General features: G+C 34.0%; 2 protein-coding genes across 2 annotated transcripts; one reads left to right on the forward strand and one right to left on the reverse strand.

The window, feature by feature from the left end:
• On the forward strand, positions 1-6,190 carry LOC147405453 (glyceraldehyde-3-phosphate dehydrogenase, cytosolic). Its single transcript, XM_086433200.1, has 12 exons — positions 1-126; positions 236-268; positions 375-475; positions 1,032-1,147; positions 1,247-1,346; positions 2,138-2,284; positions 2,389-2,449; positions 2,551-2,648; positions 3,089-3,231; positions 3,443-3,526; positions 4,527-4,616; positions 5,962-6,190. Exons 1-12 carry the CDS (start codon positions 123-125, stop codon positions 6,005-6,007), a joined length of 1,023 nt encoding a protein of 340 aa, XP_086289326.1. The 5' UTR covers positions 1-122; the 3' UTR covers positions 6,008-6,190.
• A 1,969-nt stretch (positions 6,191-8,159) lies between these two features.
• Positions 8,160-20,955, reverse strand: LOC147405454 (prohibitin-3, mitochondrial). Its single transcript, XM_086433201.1, has 2 exons — positions 19,988-20,955; positions 8,160-8,410 (listed from the first exon to the last, which is right to left on the reverse strand). The coding sequence occupies exon 1, from the start codon at positions 20,842-20,844 to the stop codon at positions 19,993-19,995; it is 852 nt and encodes a 283-aa protein (XP_086289327.1). The 5' UTR covers positions 20,845-20,955; the 3' UTR covers positions 8,160-8,410; positions 19,988-19,992.
• Between the last annotated feature and the right edge of the window lie 2,429 nt (positions 20,956-23,384).

Raw genomic sequence — 23,384 nt, forward strand, 5'->3', positions numbered from 1 at the left:
ATTTTCCATCTATAAATTACTCCACAAATCATTTCTTCTTCTCCCTTCTCTTTCTTTTTCTGTTACTGTAATATTTTTCTCTTTTCAACCTTTCAGTCTCACACATTAGTTCTCTGAGAATCATGGGTAAATTCGTCTTTTCCATTCTTCTGTTTTTGGATTTATGATCTGAGTTCTTCTTAGCTTCTAATCTAAGGAGTTAGATTTTGATTTAATTTATTTTTCTTTTTTTCAGGATCTGGAAAGAAAGTCAAGATCGGAATCAATGGTGCTTGATTTAGTTTTTTTTTTTTTTTTAGAGTATTTTTCAAATATTTCCTGTTTGATTTGTTCTCTTGTTATCGATCTGATCGTTTTGCCCTAAAAAAAATTAGGGTTTGGAAGGATCGGTCGATTGGTTGCGAGAGTCGCTCTTCAGAGAGATGATGTTGAACTCGTCGCTGTTAATGATCCCTTCATCACCACCGATTACATGGTAAGATCATACATACATGCATGAGATGCTTCTTAACCGTCAGATCTGATCAACATTCTGGTTATAATTCGATATTATAATTGAAGGATATCTTGGATCGTTGGATCTTTGTATGAGTTAGTTTGTCATTTATTTTAGAGTAAGTCTAGCCTTACTAACTTACTAAGATTTCAAATCTTAGGTTGTTGAGCTCACCTTGTGCAATCCAAAAATATGATCCGATGCTGTAGAGGACAAAATTCAATGTATTTAAAAAAAGATTATTTTTCACCGTTTAAATTTTAATTTTTAATTTTGGAGGTCAGTGGTTTTCGAAAAATTAAGCCATAAAATATTATTTTTTTGACTTTTTTTTGTTTTTTGGATATGAGTTTTTCCATGAAACCTAGAAGGCTGTTGTGTTGGATTGCCAATTTGGTAATCCATTTGAGCTCAACGACCCTTAGTAAAGAAAGTGTTTCTCTTAATTTTACCCACGAAAATGTGTAAAAAATGGTTTTTTATTTTTAAAAAAAAAGGTATTTGCTTTCTAAAGTCGTGTTATTCTGTTGTGCAGACGTACATGTTTAAATACGACAGTGTTCACGGTCAATGGAAGCACAATGAGCTCAAGGTGAAGGACTCAAAGACCCTTCTCTTTGGTGAGAAAGCAGTCACTGTTTTTGGTGTCAGGTATGAATATGATCATATAATGTATAAGATTTATGAGATTTTATAACTTTTAAGAATAAAATAAAAAAATTAATAATATTTTTTTTTATGCAATTAAAGGAACCCAGAGGAGATTCCATGGGCCGAGACTGGTGCCGAGTTTGTTGTGGAATCAACCGGAGTGTTCACTGACAAGGACAAGGCCGCTGCCCACTTGAAGGTTTTCCATTATCTCATTTTCGTTGACATGATGTATTATTGATTGGTGGAACTATTTTGATAATGGTTTGATTGGGAACTATAAATGAGGAGATGGTTTTGGTCTTAATGGCACTACTGGGTATAATTTATTTGTTATTGTTAGATTGGGTATGATTTTTTACTATACTCATAGTATTTTTATTTTTCCATAGGTGGGTGAGATTTTAAATAGTTCTCTTGGACTTGGGTTCTTTAAATGTAATTCATTTATTTAATTTAATACGTTTGTTATGCAATTTGAGATCAATTTGCTTTACTATTTAGGTTTCAGTAGAACTCAAATATTCTCTAGTGATTATACTTTTGGGTTCTTTAGATTTATTTCAGATATCATTACTATTTTAATGAGAGAAGGCAGAGTAGAAGTGGTTCGTCACCAAAATTTGAGTGGCCATAAATACCCGTACTAGTATATTTAAATTTAATATAATCAGGGTCATTTTGGTATTAAAAAAAATAAGAAAATCGCAACCTATTATCACATTGCTTATTTTTCACAATTATAAAAGTGTATATATATATACTATTACTATGTAAAAAACCCTTTAATCAATATTTCAAATTATTAATAATTAAAAATAAGCCCTTTTAAGACATGCATTTGCACATGCAACCTTCTAGCTTGGTTTAATACCTTTTCTTGTGGGATTTGGGATCAATTAGATTTATTTAGATTTCTGTTGACTTAATTTGTTTGAAGTCCGCCTCTGTTTAGCTAATATTGCTGATTTTGGATTGGGGGATGGTCAGGGTGGTGCTAAGAAGGTTGTTATCTCAGCCCCTAGCAAAGATGCTCCTATGTTTGTTGTGGGTGTCAATGAGAAGGAATACAAATCAGACATTCATATCGTCTCGAATGCTAGCTGTACCACAAACTGCCTTGCTCCACTTGCCAAGGTTTTTGTTTCAAATGTTTTTGAAAATTTTTAGTTCTATTCTATAGAAAAATTGTCGATTAGTTTGTTTATCTTTTTTTTCTTTTTTGCCTTGAATTATCGCAGGTTATTAATGACAGATTTGGCATTGTGGAAGGTCTAATGACCACTGTCCACTCCATAACCGGTAAGTTTTATTACTTATTGTTTTTATTTTATTTTATTGTGTTAATAGGTTTATCTTCTAGATTGATTTATGTTTCTCTTTCTATAATTTTTGTGATGCAGCCACTCAAAAGACCGTTGATGGGCCATCAAGCAAGGACTGGAGAGGTGGACGAGCTGCTTCATTCAACATCATCCCCAGCAGCACTGGAGCTGCTAAGGTATCTATCAGGACTTCATAATTGCATCCTCCAATTTCATGTTAGATTTTGTTGTTGATGAGTCCAGCCAGGCTGCTTCAAAAATTTTGAGGAACCCTCCTCGTTACAATACACGTGGCTTTCTTTAGTTCATTTCACCACGCTACATTTTCATTGATATTTGGGATGCATGCTTGGAAATCCATCATGTCATCCAAAGGAGAGCGTTCTACCAAAATTTTGAAGCCAGATTGCCACTAAGTTTTTTTTCATTGTTGATTGCTTCTGTTTTTTGGATGGGTAAGTTGGACTTGTACCCACAACCTCAAAGTTGTTTTGCAATATGTCAAACCAACTGAGCTGAGCTATGATGGGGTCTAAGCCCGTTGTTGCTAGATTTATCCTATATTCCTATTTATTCTTTCTTTACGAATAATATTTTATTTTATGTGATTGTGAAGGCTGTCGGGAAAGTGCTGCCTGCCCTCAATGGGAAATTGACTGGAATGGCTTTCCGTGTTCCTACCGTAGATGTCTCAGTTGTGGATCTCACCGTGAGGCTTGAGAAGAAGGCCACTTATGATCAGATCAAAGCCGCGATCAAGTAAGGAACTAAATACTCTGTTTCTAATTCCTTCTATTGGTATAATAAATGCTCATTTGCTGTTGACAAGTATAGATGCTCTGTAGATCTTTCTTGATGTTGGATGCAAGATTGGCCTTGTTGAGCGAATTGTGTCAGAGTTTGATTGTGATCACTTTGAACCTGTTCAATTTAGAAATGATTGTGATCGTTTACTTTTTTTCGTGCACAGGGAGGAATCTGAGGGAAACTTGAAGGGAATTTTGGGTTACACCGAAGATGATGTGGTTTCCACCGACTTTCTAGGTGACAGCAGGTAAGGATAACTATGCCCTGATGCTGTAGATTTTATTTGGTTTGTGTTCCAATGAAATTGGCTTCTTTGTGGCCATCAATCTAGATTATCCAGGTAAATAGGTCTCTTTCTATATGGTTGTAGCCCAAATGTACTATTAATCTTAGACGATTCAAATTTTCTGACAACCGGATATATTTATTGTTGTCCATGACTTTATTAACTATACAAAATCACGATATTGATGGTGATGGAGCAGAATCTTTTATGAACATTTTTTCTGATACATTGGGTATCTGGGCCTCTAAGGATATATCATAAAATACTCACCTGTTGTTTCTTTTTCTTTTTTTAGTTATTATTTCCTGACATCTTCAAAGGCCTATTTTTTGTGTTTTGCATGTCCCTTTATTAGGTGGCATTTGCAAACATGTATTAAAAGGGCTTATTTGCAATTTAAAATGTTGATTCAAGGGTTTTTGAAGATTACATGGTAAAAAAGATTTAATTTTGAAAACTAAGTAATCGTGATTATATGGTCATGGGTTGCAATTTTCTTGGTTTTTACCAAAATGACCTTTTGATTATGTTAAATTTAAATATAAAAGTGGGGAAATTTATGGCCACTCAAATTTTGTGTCGAACCACTTCTACTCCGTATTCTCTCATTATAATAGTAGAGATTTGGTATTTCTTGAAAACTTCAACGATTTTCCTACTATAATTTAAGACACAGATACCTTGTGGACTAGTTTTACCCCTCAATAATTTTAGACTAGGATATCTGTGTACTGCCTACTCAAGGCACATTTTTCAATCCTCCTGCTGTGGTGCTATTTTCTTGGATTTACAAACCAACAAAGTTGATAAGGTCCACACCACTGTTGTAAAACTCAGTTCTAATAATCCAGCTCTTTTATCTTTTTTTTTTCCTCATTTTTTGTCATTTTGTTAAGCATTTCTTTAACTTTCTGTTTGTTTTTTATGTATTTTAATTATTTTTCTATTGTTTGGTTTGCAGGTCTAGCATATTTGATGCCAAAGCTGGAATTGCTTTGAATGAAAACTTTGTGAAACTTGTCTCCTGGTACGACAATGAATGGGGTTACAGGTAATTTCCATCCTTTGTATATATTATCAGCACATTTTGCTGGACACAATGCTCTAGGAAATAGGAATCATCTTTTTACAGGAAATCACCGGCATTTTGCACACTTTGGATGGATGAGTGATCGTAAATGGGTGCCTCAGATAACTGAGAATCCCACTAGGTTTTCATCTCAGGAGTATAATGTCACAGACCTAATCCTTTACACCATAGCACCTGTGTGAGTCTCACGCTAATTCCCACATATCCATAGTGTGTCTTGGGAGTTGGACTCAAGCTAGTCCCCACACACCCTTGTGAGTCATGGGAGGTACCATGGTTTAAAATATTGGAATGTTTCAGTTGATACGTATTAGAATCGGCCAAGATTGATACGAAACATTGAATGTTTTGTGAATGTATTGACCGAGACTATCGGTTTTTTCATTTATTGAAACATTCAATCAATACAATATTTTAAACCATGGGAGTTGGCACTTTGGGCATTCAACCACTTACTCAAGAATGCACACTAGTGAAGCTCTTGGAAGCTAATCATTTAGTTTGAGAGTGAAGTTTTCTTCTTAAATCTACTTATAAAAAAAAAATTGATTTTATGACCACTCCCCCCCCCCCAATCACAGAACCATAGATCATTTGCATTGGGATGCACAGAACCATAAATCTTTTTCTTGTGTATCCGAGGCAAATGATCTACGGTTCTGTGATGGGGGCAGGGGCATATGTCAGAGGAGCATGACTCAAAAATAAAAATAAAAATAAAAAGGTTTCTTAAATCAGTTGTGTTCTCATGAGTGGGTGGGTGTCTTACGAGTTAAGAGAAATCCTAGGACTCATTGTGAGTAAAGGCTACATTGGGGTTATTAACTTGATTGTAGCATGGGTCTTTCTAAGCAAGAGTGGCCTTGTTAGGTCCACAGCATTAAACAATGAGTCATGATAATCTGACTTAAGCAGGAGGCATACTCAATCGACTTACCTGATGTGATATGCTTGGAAACCATAATTCTCCTTGGGGTACGAAAACTGCATTTTTTGATGGAGAAGCATAATTCTGTATCCCAAGGAGAGCACATCTACGGCTCTTGAGCCTGTTTCGTCAGGTAAGTCGATTGAGTTGCCACGTGCCTGAGTCAGATTATCAGCACTCTTAGACAATTGCACTTGGGACTAGTTCTGCAAGGAGTCCAATATTCATTTGTCCCCTGTGGCCATGATGGAATCATCATTCGCACTTGGATAGCTATCCAATAAGGTGCTTATGTTGAATGGTGGGCCAACTGGTCACAGTTTCTGCATTATTGATGTGGTGTTGATTTAATTTGTTGAGTTGTGTGTTTTGTTTCAGCACACGTGTGATTGATTTGATCCTTCACATGGCCTCCACTGCGTAAACTTGAGGTAATATTGTGTTTTTTTGGTGGGGGTGTTCAACCTCTCCGGGTGTTGGTGTTTTATGAAGAGAGATGATTTGGAATAAAGTGAGATGTAATGATGCAATTTATGTCCGTAAAGACTTGTTTGTCCCTTACCTTGTATTACTGTTATATAATGTGAGCTCTCTCTCTCTGGTGTTCCATTGAGGCTCGTTTTGATCTTGAAACCAATAATAGTACTAAGTTCATGCCTTGAAAAATATTACTTCGACTGAGGAAATTAGAGATAATTTCTCTTTAATATAATAAAAGTCGTGCTACAGTGACTGCATTAGACACTGAGCAGGTGTGGAGGTATGCACAAAATCATAATTGATTTTCATTCATATCTCGAGGTAATGCATATATGATTCTGGGAACACCTCCACATTAGCTCAGTGTCCAATGAGCCACCTAAGCATTTTTCCCTTTACAATGCCCTTTACTTCACATTTATACTTACTATCATTGAAATAAAAATAATTATTAACTACGTAAACATGATGATGTTCTTAAATTTATTTTAATACCTTCACCATCTCTATATATTTAAATTATAATTGGATTCTTATAATACATGTGGATTTGCACATGCCATCCAAATCATTGGAAAAGTTTCTAAATTTTCATAATTTCTCAAAGGAGAAAAATTATCATTTCTTAATCTTTTTAGTTTTAGGATGTTTTTGTACCAGTCATTATTAAAAGATGGATCAAATTTCTTAATTATGTAGAGTACATTCAATTATATTATTTCTTCAAAAATGAATTTCCTACAAACATTTAGAGTACAACAATTTTATTAAAATTATTAAATAGATTTAAATCTCAAGTTATTCAATGGATATTCTATAAAATACAGTGAATGAAGTTAAGGTACAAGTACATTGAGACTTCAAAACTCAAAATAAAAATAGAAAAAGAAAAAGTCATCAGAATCCACACTTAATTGTTAATATAAATAACAAATAACATTTTTATAATTTTTATATAATAACGCTCTGGCCTGTGCAAATGTGCATGTATCATAAACATTATTAAAAGTGATTTTTGAAAATTAACAAAATAGAAAAAAGATGTTTTCGTGTTAGAGTGACCTCAATGGGGGACGGTGCACATACCTATAGATGTATTTTACTCATATCTCGGAGAAAACGCATCTATGGTCATGCGTGCACCAACATGTCAAGATGTCCCCACTGAAACCACTAACATTAATCTTTTGTTGTAACTTCAAAAATCAAATGTCATTATAGGACCTTGGGTTGCAATATTCTTGGTTTTCAACCAAAACGACCTTAATTATAATTTATAGTAAGTCTAATGTAAAATGTGAGATCCTAATAGTAAAGGTAATTGCTTTTCAAAAGCATTTTACAGAACACCATGGAAACCTGAACTTCTTTAGTTTCATGTTTTCTGAAGTATGAATGAAAAGCTAACAAACTCCTATCATTTCTCTAAACAATGCAGTACTTCACAATGGATTTAAAAAAAATTATCTTCTCCAAGAGGCAAAAACATCTCAACAACAAAATTCAACACCTTTTGCTATTTCACCAAATAGTTGAATCCAAAACTACTTCTATTAAGGTGCAATTTGGCCCAGTTCAAACCGAAACCGAATCAAATTGATAGCTTTGGGTTGGTTAGATTCAGTATGGAACCAGTTGCAATTCGGTCCTGGGTTGAGAAAATGGAGAACCAAAAATGACCTTTTTACGGATAGATTAATAAACTAATGTATGAAATTCCACATTCATTATTTATTTGTTTTTCATTGAAAATATTTTGCTTCCAAAGAGGTTTTAAGATATTGGCAACCCATAGAACCAAACGAAATAAACCTTAATTCAGTTTAGTTTGGTTCTATGGGAAATTTGGTTCCATTCTGGTTCTTATTTAGTAGAACCAACCCATGTTGGTTCTATTAATTTGGCCCTAAAATGAACCAAGTTGCACCCCTAACTTGTATCATTCACCATAACAGCAAGCACTTACAGTACCACAGACAATATTGCTCATATCTAGAATACAGATAACAGGCCTAAATGACTCAAAATCATTTATAAAAATCGGATTCTTGACTGCTTTGTGATTGGAATCACTTGCACCATTACTAAGCAGATGGTTACCGCTTGACCAAGTTTCCACTAGGGTTTTTTTTTTAAAAATATGATACTGATGTATGTCAATGATTCTAAATCCATAAATTCACTATGAGAAATGAACAAAATTCAAAAACACAAGTTTGTAATGATCTAAATGGATTCCAGAAAATAACTAATCTTGTTAAGGACGAAATTCCAAGCAATGTGCAAAAAAATATAAACCAATCTCATAGTATGATCCCACAGATCAGAACCTCTGAAATTTCAAATTCTGCAAGCAAAGAGGGGAACAAAATTAGAGACAATTATTAGAATACTTGTCAGTTCTGATAGCATGTACAAGCAAACAATGTGATAAACTCCAATTTGGGGAGTTCAGATTCAGTGGTTTACTTTCAATAAATCAATTAACATGGTAGGGTGGATTTTATTTCACAAATGCCTCATCTGTCAAAGACCTTCAAAGATATAAAAAGACCCAATCCAGTAATAATTAAAACTGGGCATGCCATACTTTGCCTGCAAACAAAATATCGTAGAATCCATTTTATAATAAATTTTGAGGCAATTCACTCGCTAATATTCGAGGACCTGCATTTTCAGGATTGTCAGCCAATGATCCCATCCAACAATAGGAGGCATGGATCTGAGAAACATTAGCTCTAAGTGTGTGCCTATCTCTATGAATCATTATCTGATAGGCTATGTATCAACTGTGATTTGTTGTGAAGATGACATGTATATATTTTTTGAGGTATAGTGAGATGCACATTAAATCTAATAGGGACCGACCACTTGCAAATCACAAATTATGGGTTGCACCACAACCTTAAAAAAAATACCTTCTTTAGACTGACAAGATGTAGATCCTACGACCAATTGCACTCCACAATTCAAAAAACACATTGCACTCCATTGATATGATTGCACTCCTAAAAAAAGTGCTTTACTTTGGAAGCTTAAATTAGTCTACAACTACTCTTAATTATTTTTGAACTTCACTCCTTTAAAAACTCAAATTCTCTCTCTCTCTCTCTCTCTCTCTCTCTCTCCTCTCTCTCTCTCTCCTCTCTCTCTCTCTCTATATATATATATATATATATATATATATATATATATATGGGACGGTTCGAGGGACGTTTGGAAAACAGGCTTGGAAACCCATGTTTCCCAATCGTTGGATGTGGCTTGACAAAAGGCTTGGATTTCGTCTAGGAAAAAGTTGGAAACGAAACGTCGGGTTTTAAAAAAAAGTTTATACATTTTTAGAAAACTCTCTCCATTTTTCAGCTTATTAAAATTAAATCCAATCCAACTTTCAAAACACTCCATTTTTATTATTCTTTCTCTCTATAGAAATAACACCCTTCGTTTCCTTCGAACCCTTCAAACCTCATGAATATCTCAATAGGAAACCCTAAAAATTCAAGGGGATAGGTCTCTCTTCCCTCTTTTCCTCGATCTGTAGAAGACTCAAGGGACGTCTCTCTCTCTCTCTCTCAACCTCTCTCGATCAACGGCTTCAAAGAACTCGAACGGCGACCTTCGACAAAACATTGTAAAAACCCTCACTGAAGCTTTGGTCGATCTCTCTATCTCCTACCATGACGGTCATACTATATACGCAAAAATACAGGTCTCTCTCTTTCTCTCTAAATTTAAACCTGATCCAATTGACACTAGTCTCTATAGGAATAATTATAATAATTATTAGAAAAATTCCGATAAAAATAAGGTTGGCTATGTTTTGGTTCATCAAGAAAAATGAAAAGTAGGATTTTTTAAGATATGGAGGTCGTCCGTTGGTAGGGTATATAATTTCTCATTTCGGAAAGTCCATAGTTTCTCAAATCCATGTCGTAGATAACTATATCAGATGTGAAAATAACACAATTGTACATCTCTCTCTCTCAAGTCATTGGGTGTTTGAGGTTTTACCGATGAATTTGGTGTTAATTTTATCTATGATATAGCTGAAGTTCTTTCAATTTTAGTTATAATATTCCAATTATGCAATTGTATTATTTTCTAGTAATCTATTTTTTTTTTAATTTAGGATTATTTTTGTATTTGTTGGAGTTAAAAGTAGAATTATAGTCATGTTGTGCAGTGTGTTCAAGTAATTAATTTGAACAATTAGTGATAAAGAGTGAACCTAGAAAGCCGATTTGATATAAATACCATTTAATCTAAAGATTTTTATTTTCTATTTTAAATATGAAATTGTTGATCATTCTTTCCTAAACCATTTAGACGATTATGATATTGTCTGATTACATTTGTGTGACAATGAAGTAAAATTGTTATATGGTCTCATTGTGAAAATTGTACTTTTGTTGAGGCACAAATTTCAATAATTTTTTTTGTCTAATTATAATTATAATGTACTTGTTATTGCAAATAAATTCTTATGAATTCAAGTCTTCGTTTCTTATCAGTTGTAAAAATCCATCATGGATACTATCGGTGTTGAAAATTTTGGTGATGTGCCTATTAATGATATTGTAGGATCTTTGACAATGGAAGTAGATGAGGGTGAGCATATTGAATGTCAGAGCCCAAACAAAGACGTCGAAACTTTAACACCATATGTAGGGATGCTTTTTTATTCTAGTATGGAAGCTCAAAAATATTATGAAGATTACAAACGTCGAAATGGATTTTGGATTCGTATTCAAGATACTACGAAGTCACGACGGCGTTCAAATGAGGTGATCGGGATAACATTTGTTTGTTCACATCAAGATAAATACACACCAAAGATGGAAAAAACTGAGGTAACAGTCGGGAACAAGATCCTGAAAAAGATAAGTAGGAGTACTTCAACTATTAAATGTGAATGTCAGGCGGCAATGCGAATTATACATGATATATATACTACTCGATGGGAAGTTACGGTCTTCAAAGACAACCATAATCACAAGATAGTTACACCAGGGAGGAGAATGAGTACGAGGTCAAATAGAAACATGCCAAAAGCAGCTAAAATTTAGTTGAAGCATTTCAAAGAGAAAATCTGTCAGTTGGTAAAGTTTCAACAATCTTGGTGGTGATATGATTGGTTCCGATAATAGGGATTGTTACAATCATTTGAGAAATGTTAAACACAAGCAGTTAGAAGAGGGAGATGCACAGTCAGTACTGATGTACTTCAAACGGAAACATCTTCAAAATTCGTAATTTTTTTTTATGCAATACAGTGTGATGACGATGGGAGGGTAACAACTTTTTTGGGTTGATGCTAGGATGGCATATCAATCTTTTGGGGATGTGGTGACATTCAATTCAACTTATCGTACAAACAAGTATGATATGTCATTCGCTCCTTTTACTGGAGTAAACCACCACTGGCAGTCTATACAATTTGGGAGTGCATTTCTACAAGATGACACCGAGGTAACCTTCGTATGGTTGTTTGAGACCTGGCTAGAGGCAATAGGAGGACAACATCCAAAATCAATAATCACCGATCAAGATTTGAAAATGAGGAATGCGATTGCCAAAAAAATTTCAAACACGTGTCATCGTCTTTGTATATGGCACATCGAGAAGAAGTTCGTCAAGAAGTTACCACATGTATACTTTAAGAACTTTAAATTCAAGAATAAAATGCAAAAGTGTATTTGGTAGACATACACTGAGGAGGATTTTGAGAAGGAGTGGAAGGCTGTGATCGAGGAAAATGGTTTAGAACAGAATGAATGGCTACAACAGTTGTTTCAAATACAGGAGTCGTGGGTACCTGTTTATAATCGTAATATATTTTTTTTGCCGGTATGAATACTACAAGCCATAGTGAAAACACTAATTCTTTTTTTTATGGGTTTGTTACTTCGAGATCAAATCTTAAGAAATTTGTAATTAAGCATGAACAAGCTTTGAAGAAGAATATAAATGATGAGAGGAAAGAAGATTTTAATTCAGAGCACAGGTTTCGATACGTCAAAGATAACAAATTACTTCTGAAACATGTAGCAAATGTGTACACCAGGAATTTGTTTGAAAAATTCAATAATGAATGGGTGAACGTGATAAATTATAAAATTGAAGAAGAACGAGTAATGGATGGTGGATATCGATTGTATATTGTGAAAACTAAGTTTTGTGCGCCCGAGGAGTTTGTTTGAAAAATTCAATAATGAATGGGTGAACGTGATAAATTATAAAATTGAAGAAGAACGAGTAATGGATGGTGGATATCGATTGTATATTGTGAAAACTAAGTTTTGTGCGCCCGAGGAGTTTATGATTGAGTTTAATTTGGAAACATATAAGGGTACGTGCCAATGCAAGAAATTTGAATTTATGAGAATACTTTGTCAAACATTTTCTAAAGGTTTTTCTTCGTTATGACATTGATTTTATATCATCTCAGTTTATTTTGGGAAGATGGACGAAAGAAGCTAATCGTACTTTCAGAGTGAAGGATTCACTTACAATGAGTGATGAGAAAGAACAATCTGAACCAATACGACTTGAATATCTATGTCAATACAGTACCAAATTTGCATGTATGGCCGCATCTTCAATCGAGGGATTCAAATTATTATGGGATAACTACGATGAAATGTATAAAAAACTTAGTGAACTTGCACCTCATGTAATGTCAAATCCTGCAATTGATTCAGTTGGAAAGTCTATGAATAACGAAGCTCAAATGTTACTCTTGGATTCCAATATTTCTCATACGAAGGATAGGAAGAAAGATGAAAAGGGAAAATAAAAGATTCTCAATCCTGGTAGATTGAAGAGCAGTATTGAATTAGCCCAACAGAAGAAAAAAAGGAAATGTGCATTCTATCTAAAGTTTGGCCATGACAAACGAATTTGTCCTGAAAATCCTAATTAAAAAAAAAAGATTGGATCTACCCAAGGTAAGTAATTTCATGTTTATAAGATAAATTTATTCTTTAAAACATTAATATTGTATGAATTATCAATTCCAGTAGAATGTTATATGTCAATCACTTATATTGAGTTGAATATCACATACTTGCTTTTTCCTTTTTTCAGGTGACGTAGAGGAACATCATGCATGGGCGGATGAATTACAACAACCAACTGAATAAGAAGGTTCTATTAAGCATTAATCATGGTTCAAGGTTTTTTGTTTAAGGAACTTCCTATTGAAATTCTTCACCTAGATCTATTTTCAGCCGAACATAAAAAAGAGTGGTGTATGAAAACTCCTGAGAGTAGGTTATTTAACTTTAATGAGTGGGATATATTTCTAAGAATGCAACTTGCTTTGTCATATCTACCGATTGACTTGTGAATATGTAGAGATTATTTACATAATCCAAATGCTTGATAGTTATCTACGACATGGATTTGAGAAATCATGGACTTTTCGAAATGAGAAATTATATACCCTACCAATGGAGTGTTGGGCTTTGTGGAGCCTAGTTATTTTTTATCCGGTTGACGACCCGACTCGGCCCAAGACTTTACTCCATGGACAAGCCTCCTGGGAGTCCAGAGGGCAACGCCCCCGAGAAAAAAATTTGGGCACGTTTTGTAACCCATCGTGAATCCTGTGCGCAATACATAGAAACCGTTTTTGGTGATTAGGGTTTTTTAAGGTCTTGGTTGTCGTTTTTGGGACTTGAGCCACACTTTGTAATTCTTCTTGATAATTGTGAAATCCCTGCAACTCCGTGGACGTAGGCAAATTGCCGAACCACGTAAATATTGTCTTGTGCGTGTGATTACTTTTTTTTTCGACGTGTGTTTTTGCTTAATTTTTGTTTCTCACAGGTTGGGAATTTCGGGTTGAATTCCTTACACGGAGGACCTCCATATCTCAGAAAATCCTACTTTTCATTTTTATTGATGAACCAAAACATAGACAACCTTATTTTTATCGGAATTTTTCTAATAATTATTATAATTATTCCTATAGAGACCAATGTCGACCGGATCAAGTTTAACTTTAGAGAGAGAGAGACCTATACTTTTGGGGATATAGTACGACCGTCGTGGTAGGAGATAAAGAGATCAGCCAAAACTTCAGTGAGGGTTTTTACAATATTTTGTTGAAGGTCACCATTCGGGTTCTTTGATGCCGTCGATCGATCGAGAGACAAGTCGAGAGAGCGTTCGGGTTCTTTGAAGCCGTCGATCGAGAAAGAGAGATAGAGACGTCCTTTGAGACTTCTACAGATCAAGATAGAGGAAAGAGAGAGCTATCCCCTTGAATTTTTAGAGTTTCCTATTGAGAGATTTGTGAGGTTCGAAGGGCGAAGGGTTCGAAGGAAACGAAGGGTGTTATTCCTGTAGAGAGATAGAATAATAAAAATTGAGTGTTTTGAGAGTTGGATTGGATTTAGTTTTAATAAGTTGAAAAATGGAGGGAGTTTTCTAAAAATATATAAACTTTATTTTAAAACCCAACGTTTTGTTTCCAACTATTTCCCAGATGAAATCCAAGCCGTTTGTCAAGTCAAATCCAACGATTGAGAAACATGGGTTTGCAAGCCTAACGTCTATATATATATATATATTATATATATATATATATATAATATATATATATATATATATATATGAAACTATTAACATGTGCCCAAGGACGCAAGCTAAGATGCATTTAATGCATCTCCAAAACTCTTTCGATGTAGATGTTTCTATGTCTTGGTAAGAAAAAATGTTTATTTTTTCTTAACATCCAAAATGCCTCAAACCTCAATTAATATAAGAAGTAAAAAATAAAAAATAAACACGTCTTTAGTATTATAATGAGAGAATATGGAGTAAAAGTAGTTTGACACAAAATTTTGGATTTCAAAAATGCCCTAATCTTAACATTTAAACTTAATATAATCAAGGTCATTTCGATCAAAATCAAGAAAATTGCAATTGGACCTTGGTTAGTTTTCAAAAATACAAAAATATAGACGTAATCTTCAAAGCTATCCTTTAATTAATTTTTAGATTACAAATAAACCGATAAATGCACACGTCGCCTTTTAGTTATTCTATAAAGGGTTTTTGCAATTTCAAAATATCAAAGAAAATCAAATTTTTGCAACTAAAATACACATAAAAATAAAATATTAAACCTTTATAAATCACTAGTAGGTTGCATTACAAAAATTGGATTTATACATTATTTAAATTTTTTATAATTTCTATATGGTTTTTTGTAATTTAAATATTAACTAAAGTGAGATAAAATAATAAAAAAGGATGATTTTGAAAAAAAAACCATGATGTAATCGACAATTATTAAAATCATGATTTTTTTCAAAAAAAAAAACTGGTTTTTGTCACTACCCATTATAATAGTAAAGATAAACATGTGCAAGAACAAGTGCTTATATTTTATGTTTGTACAAGATAAAATAAAATAAGAAGGTAACATATTAAATATAAAATGATAGAAAGAAAGAGTGTTTATTTCTTTTTCGAAAGATGAAAAAGGTTGACACGAAGGTTTCAGGGTTAAGCAAAAAAATATAGTTTTTTTCTTATAAAAACAAAGAAATACCTACGTGCTACATATTTTGAAGGTGCATTTAGCATGTGCCCTCAAGACACACATTAATACATATTGTTGCATCAATCTCAAGGAGCGAGGAAGAAGATTTGAACTTCTAAAGAAGAAATACAACTTCCAAAGAAGGTAAAGTAATGTCAAACTTATAACTTCCAAAGAAGGACGAGTGCAATTTTTCCTTTTAGCAATGCATTCGTGGCAATGGAGTGCAAACGGAATTTTGCAAGTGATGGAGTGCAATTGATACTAGGCGAATGGTAACTAATCGTGCTCATTCAAATAATGTCACTATTTTATTGTAAATCGACTTACAAATTAGAAGTTATGTATTTTAAAAGAAACTCTATAAAACTAGTTCTAAAAGAAAATGACGGGTTGGTAGATAATGATTGTTTACAATTAAATAGCTATCAATTTTGCATAAATTTGTACAGATTTGGTTCATTGCCTTAATACCATAATTCAAATGCTATTATAGAACTACCGTATATGAAATTATAAAATTCTCCTAAATAATAATGTGAGTATGAACAATATGATATTATCCCCCATCATACATGTGTCACCTCGAGATAAGCATCACCTAAAAAGATTCAAAGATAAATGTCGAACATGCACAATACAACCCAATTCTGGAAGTTGAGATAGATTCTAAGAAATCACTAACAGATGTGTTGAATGATCTCAAGCGACAAATCAGTTACGAAAAATATAAATAGATCAAAAAAAGAATTTGTTAATTATAAAAATTATCTTGATTGAACTAAGTCCACAAAAATCCACATATAAAAAACCTAAAGGATAATGATTGCATATAAATAAGATGAAATTCGTACGATTCTGGTTAAAAAGTCGATTAAAATCTTGACTGAGTTGTCAATCATCTTATTTAATGCACGTACCTCACCGACAAGCAGTTCAAGGTGAAGAGAAGATTTAAGATCTTGACAGTTTGTGGCAAATATCCCAAACACAGTCACTAATGATGTGGAGTAAACTGAGTTAAAGGAAAGTGTGTACGTCACCCAATGAATATTGCATGTTAGGAGATGGTTGTTGTTTATGAATAGGGTGGTCTTGGGTCAGATTAGGAACATAGAATCAACCCAATGACAAAGCCCACTTAAGTATTCCAACAAGGTTGATTTGATCCAAATCAAATATGCAGGATTACATCAATGTAATATAACATTGAATCGATTTGATCCAAACACCTACTAAATTCTACAAAGATAGCAAAATACAAATTGTCAAGTAACAAGCCATAAATTTTTTTCTTCTCATCTCTACTGCATGTGAAGCTTTTCCACCAAATTTCCCCCAAAAAAAAAATTTCCATGTGCAAGTAACTTATGATAATGTTATTTGTGGGGGAATTTTGGGATGGCCACACCTTGTGATATAGGCTACAATGTACTCAGCTACTCCACCTTGAACTACTCACAATCGAGGCAACTCAAAAAAAAATAACACTAACACTCAAGTCAAACAGAATTCTAAGTATTTTTAGCTAGAAACTTATAGAACTTATTCAAATTAAATTGCTCTTATTTACAGACTTTTCAGTCTTGATCTTTTAAGTTTTATGATTTTAGGTGTCTCCTTGATTAACTAAATCTTAACCATTTTTGTAATAAAAGAGATTCTCTTTGACATTTTTATATTTTGGTAATTGATTTATCTTTTAAGATCGTTCAATGAAGATGTCAATGATATTTCAACAATTATCCCAATATCAAGAACATGACTTTGTGGTGGTATATGTCCCATTTTCTATCTCAAGATCTTCTCAAATAATGTTTATCTTAAAGTAACACATGTATAATGGGGTATAAGATTACATTTTTGCCCACACATTATTATTTAAAGCAATTTTATAACTTCATTGATGATAATTCGATAATATCATTTCGATCATGGTGTTAAATAATCAAACCATCTTTTAAGATGCCTAAATTTTCAAGCTACTTAATTGCAACCAATCATATCTACCCACGTGTCTCTTTCTCCTAAAAATTATCTTTTAATATGTTCTTTTTCAAAATGACAACTTCTAACCTATAAATTGGTTTGTCATAAAATAACAATCAACCCCAACAACACCTCTAAACAACACGACCCCTTTAAGAAACTATATTGTGATGGGAAAGTATTGACAAAGATTAAGGTAACATGCAGATTTACATGTGAACCACCATTGATCCTCTTACCTTAGCAACAAAACCTTAATGGTCCCTTATCGTTCCTACACTTGAAATAAATATGCCCAAAGTACCAACAACAATACTAAAAATAAATGAATAACGTGGATCCCATTGTTTTAGGCCTCCGGAGCCTTTCAAAAAATCAGGAAGCTTCCATTAATCATAATATAGTAAGATGATGTGGATATACATATCATAATCCACTTCTCTATGACGTGCCAAAACCCATTCTTCCCAGCATGTACTCAAAAAATTCCCAATTAACATTCTCATAGGAGTTTTTGTAAGTCTATGTCCATCTTACAAACTATTGTTTGGTCTGCTCAAAAAAATTCTAACCTTAATGCATCCATTCACTGTTAGAATTCCATTCAAAATTCGATGCCCTTTGTTTGGGGGTAATGATTGAGGGCAACATCTTTGTTATTCCTAACGCTAAAATCTTAGCTATGATCTTATATGATGCATCAATGAGGCTTATCAACCTTGAACCTGATATGTCATCCACACCACGTTCCTTGGGAATAAGAACGACATAGTTGCTTATTGGATCCTAAATTGATGAAATATTTCATATAGTTTACAACTACCTGGCATCAAAATTTTCCAATACTACCAATGATTAAAAACTTGAGGAAAAAAAAATTATTTTTCTACTCCACACAATGCAAGGGAAATGAGGAAGAGAGAAATGGTTTGTCTTTCAATAAATGCTAAAAGGGTAATTATAAAGTTCAAATTATTTGTATCATCAATGAGTTCATTTATGTGGAGGAAAAAGCATGTGGGCATCACAAGCCCCCCCCCCCCCCCTCTGCAAAAAACCACAATCAATCACAATATTCCATCCTTTGGGAAACATTTGCATCTCAATAACCTCTCCTAAATTAGGGGAAAGAATCCTATTATAAATGTATCATCGTATCAATTTGTTTCACTTGATTTGGAAAGTTTATTTATTTTTATTTTTTTTATAGGTAAAGGGTTTTGAACCTAAGATGTGAGAATAGCACTCCATCCGTCTTACCGACTTAGCAAGGTAAAGTTGGTAAAGTTTTGGGTTAATAATACCACGGATTTGGGATCAAACACTGCATTCAACCTTACATAAAAAAATGGTACAAAGGTGACAAGCACCTCAATATTTGTGGCTACAAGTAGATGCATCAAGTCTAGTCTTGAGAGACGTATAAATTTCCTTTATAATTGGAGAAATAACTAGAAGTTTTTAGATGATAAACTCATGTAAAGATCATTATCTTGGACTTATTGCCACTACAACCATATCCCTTAATGTTATCCTCCTCTTCTCTGAAACTTTTAACGTATATTACAAAACAGGTTTTTGCTTCTTAATTAACCAAAAACAAACACTTTCTTCCTCATCCTTTAAAATACAAAACCTCACTACATTCCAACTTTCTCTCCAGTGCCAACTTAGCTTTCTCTCCAAAGCCAACTTAGCTAAGTAGTAAGACATGTGGAGTGTTGTTCCCACGTCCTATGTTCAAATCCCCCTTGAACCCAATTTTATCTGCTAACCACTAACCCTATACCTAACCAAAAAAAAAAAAAACAAGAAAAAAAGGTACAACAAGAATCTTATATTTTCTTCAATTCCCTATTCTCCATGCCAACTTCACTAAATGCCTTCACCTCTAAAAACGTTCCTAGACAAGGCATGATCTTCACTACCTAATGAAACATGTTAACATATGCGCTCTACTATAGTTATCTCAGGGGAATCATGGTTCTTGATTAGCATAAATATAATTAAAAAATGTGGATTAGAGGATGCCACTATCGTCTATTTTGAGTCAAAGTAGGGGCAAGCTGAAACAACAAATACGAACCAAATCAAAAATTCCACTGACATTTTATGACAAATCCACATTCCAATTTAACAAATAGATAGAATTCATGAAAATGGGGAAAATTTTGAAAAAAAAAAAAGCACACCAAAAAAATTTGCTTGAGTGAATACTAGATAATAGTGACAGTGAGAGAGATCGTCAAGGAAACTATAGTAGACTAGAAATCACTATTATGAACAAAACAGTTATGTATTGCAATCAAAATGATGTAACCTAAACCATAAACATATAAAATAACAGAATGTGAATGAGTGAGATAGAGAGAGATTCACCATGATCAACGTCCCATTGGCATAGAAGGATTTAGTCCAAGAAGCATATTATTCCCACCAGGAAGATATGCAACATTTGGTGTCTTTGCCAACGTACTAGCAATCTCCCTCGACGCTTCAATCCTCCTCAACTCTATCAACCCCATACCCGCCGCAGCGGTTGCATCCGAAATCAGCTTTGCCGACTCGCTCTCACCTTCCGCCCTAATAATTGCCGCTCTCCTCTCCTGCTCCGCCTTCATAACCACAAATTTTGACCGCTCCGCCTCCTGTTGCGCCACTTGTTTCTGCTCCACTGCCTTTGAGAACTCCGCACCGTAAGACAAATGTGTGATCGCAACATCATCAAGTTCGATATTGAAATCCTTGGCACGACGGATTAAGCTCTCGCGAACTAACGCAGACACGTGTGGACGCTCTGTGAGGAGCTGATCCGCGTTGAATTGGGCAACAACGGATTTAAGAACTTCGTTACCGATCGATGGGAGGACTTTTTCGTCATATTCGCGACCTAGGGTTTTGAAGATGGAAGGAAGCTGAGATACTTCGGGACGAGAGAGAACTCTGAGTGTGAGATTCACCATTTGAAGATCTTTAGTTCCAGAAATGGAGGAGAAGGTGTGAGGCCTTGTACGGATGTCGAAGATGTAGGGTTCTTGGAGCCATGGAACCAAGAAATGGGTTCCTTCGCCTACTGTATCGTCGAGTACTCCTCGAAAGCGATCGAAGAGGACTGCGCGTTGGCCTCCATCGACTGTGTAGAGAGTTGAGTTTAGGAGAGCTGAGCCCACACCGAGGCCAATCGCTGCACGTGCAATGTTGGTGAGGAAAGATACAGCAGCTTGGTTGCTTCCCATCGAAACCGAGAGAAGAAATCTTGGAAGAAATTAGGGTTTTGGTGTGTGAGATTTCTGATCTGTGATGATGCTTGGTTTTTGTTTATGTTTCTGGTTTCTTCTTCTGCAAGAATGTAAAACCCTAAACCCTGGGGTTATACGGGTAGGGTTATGAACGGATATTATTCGAATCGATTGTACCTATATCCGAATCCGACTTGTTTTTTTTTTTTCTTTTTTATAACACTAATGATTTCCGGACTAGAAATTTTCACTCCATCAGTACTTGGCTGATGTGGCAAAGGCGTACAACCATTGATCATTTTTCTTATGTATCCCAAAGAAAAAAATATATGGGTATTGTGTTCATACCACATCAATCGTGTATAGATCAAGTGAAAATTTTCGAATCAAGAAATCATGACTCATATCATAAATCAATATTCAAATTCAAGTAACTTATCAAATTTTGATCATTTCGATAATATCCGATGGCCCGTGTCCAAGGTACTCTAGTTCTTTTTTTTTTTTTTTTTTGAAAGGTATACAACTAACTCTAGTTCTTAGTAAGGGCGCCCACCCCATATATATATATATATATATATATACTAATGTTTTTGTCTTAAATGGGTTAAAAGTTTTCGAATGGATTGATTTTTAATGATGATAATCTCTATGAGTGTCGATTATAGTCCAGTTAAAAATGAGACCCCCACTTATACAAAATATGGAATTTGAAGTGTTGATGGAATATCACTCACTTTCTCTCTTCTTTACCTTACTCACTTTCTCTATTCTCAATGACTATTTCAAGGGCTTGATTATGAATGAGACTCCCTACATGTATATATAAGCGGCGGAGGAAATTTCTAAGATGCAAAAATGTTTATTTAAAAATTTTCAAAAGGATTTCTATAAGGTTCAAGATGAAAAACGAAATTGCATTGAGACTAAAGATTGGTTTCATAGGAAAATGAAGATAATTGATGATAATAGGGGTTCATCAATGAAGTTGAATATTCTAAAAAAGTACATCGAAAAATCAATAATGATTATATGGGAAATGCAAAGATGATGAGGTAGAAGAGAGAGAGTGACATGTGTCACCCACACACTTAAAGTAGGACTCATACAAAATTACATAAATACCCTCACTACAACCCTTAAAATAAAATAAAACTTTTAAAAAATTAGGTGTGAATGGCCATCCAATTTGATTTTTTTTTTTTTCCTGACAGATTAACTCCATGGGAATAATCCACAAATTCTTTTATTTAAACATAATAAACAAAAACCCATCTCAAATCTTTTGAAACCATTTTTAAAAGTGAAAAATCAAATAAATAAACAAAAGAATCCATACCGTCGTAGATATCTTGTCCCAAGAAAAATGTGTTTAAATCTCTTCATGATAATCTAGAGCACTGGGAGTCCTGTTCTTCAATTTGTACTTTTGACATCCTATCATCCAATGTACATAGATGGTGAAAATTTTGTATCATCCATCCCCTTTATCGGGATAGAACTACTTAAAAACATAGTGTTTCTTATGGCTGCCAAAAGTCTGAGAAAGACCATATTTGAGAATAGGTGTTACTTACATGTATTATGTAAAATCACCTCAATTCAATTCCTGGAATTCAAGTCTTTGGATGAAAAGAATGATGAGATCATGCAATAGCATATAATAAATTTCCTGTTTAATGTGGATTTGTGAGACATGGCACACCAATGGGGAGTGTAGGACTAGTTTCCAAGGAGGGAGGGAGACTGTTGTGTGTAGAAAAGATTTATTGGAGTACCTTTGAATGGTGATGGAGAGAGGAGCGGATTCTAAAAGCACAAAGTTTGGAAGATTGGTGACGATGGGATCCGTAAGAGTAATATATTACTATTTTTCATTAACAATAGTTTATATCACTAAAGTTTTCTAGATATTTGAGTAAACTCAATTTGTTGGAGCTTGATAAGGGTTTATTGAAAATAATAGTTATCTAGATGACAATTTTAAACCTAATATCCTATTCCACAACCTAAGAATTCATTGATGTTGAAGTGGAACCACAAGGTGTTTGTTCTTTCAACGAGAAATAATTTATGGGTTTTTATTTATTTATTATCATCCCATTCCCTTATGTTTTTCACACTTTTCATGTGTAGTAGCAGATGAAGATATGAGGTTTCTTGAACTGTTGTTATAGTGATTTCTAGCAGGGATTCTATCTTTTGGGTCTTTTTTTTTTTTTTTTTTTCATTTTAAAGGGTGTTAAAAAATGCCAATGTTTTTGTTGGGTAATGTATATATATTTTTTCCACTCTAAAGGATGTTAGATTTGATGTGGGTAGTGGTGGGTTAGTTCTAGATCTTGAAATTGTAGTCAAAGATGGCTTTTGGGGAGTGTTGGCAAGGAAATTGATTCGAAGAAGATGATTGAAGAGTTAGATTTGGTAGATGAGAGCGTTTTTTGGTATCCCATATGAGCGGTGTGGCGATACTTGATGATGATGTTGAATTGTACTCGAGATTCTTGATTTATTTGCTTATGTCCTTGATATGACAT

This window comes from Akebia trifoliata, chromosome 3 (assembly GCF_017979445.1).
Source record: "Akebia trifoliata isolate Shusen 1 chromosome 3, ASM1797944v1, whole genome shotgun sequence".
Taxonomy (NCBI): domain Eukaryota; kingdom Viridiplantae; phylum Streptophyta; class Magnoliopsida; order Ranunculales; family Lardizabalaceae; genus Akebia; species Akebia trifoliata.

Excerpts from the sequence above, each read along its gene's own strand:
- LOC147405453 (XM_086433200.1), top strand. Across the intron at positions 1,347-2,137 it reads AGGCCGCTGCCCACTTGAAG|GGTGGTGCTAAGAAGGTTGT; the intron begins GTTTTCCATTAT and ends GGGGATGGTCAG. Across the intron at positions 3,527-4,526 it reads GACTTTCTAGGTGACAGCAG|GTCTAGCATATTTGATGCCA; the intron begins GTAAGGATAACT and ends TTTGGTTTGCAG.
- LOC147405454 (XM_086433201.1), bottom strand. The coding sequence starts at position 20,844 with ATGGGAAGCAACCAAGCTGCTGTATCTTTCCTCACCAACATTGCACGT.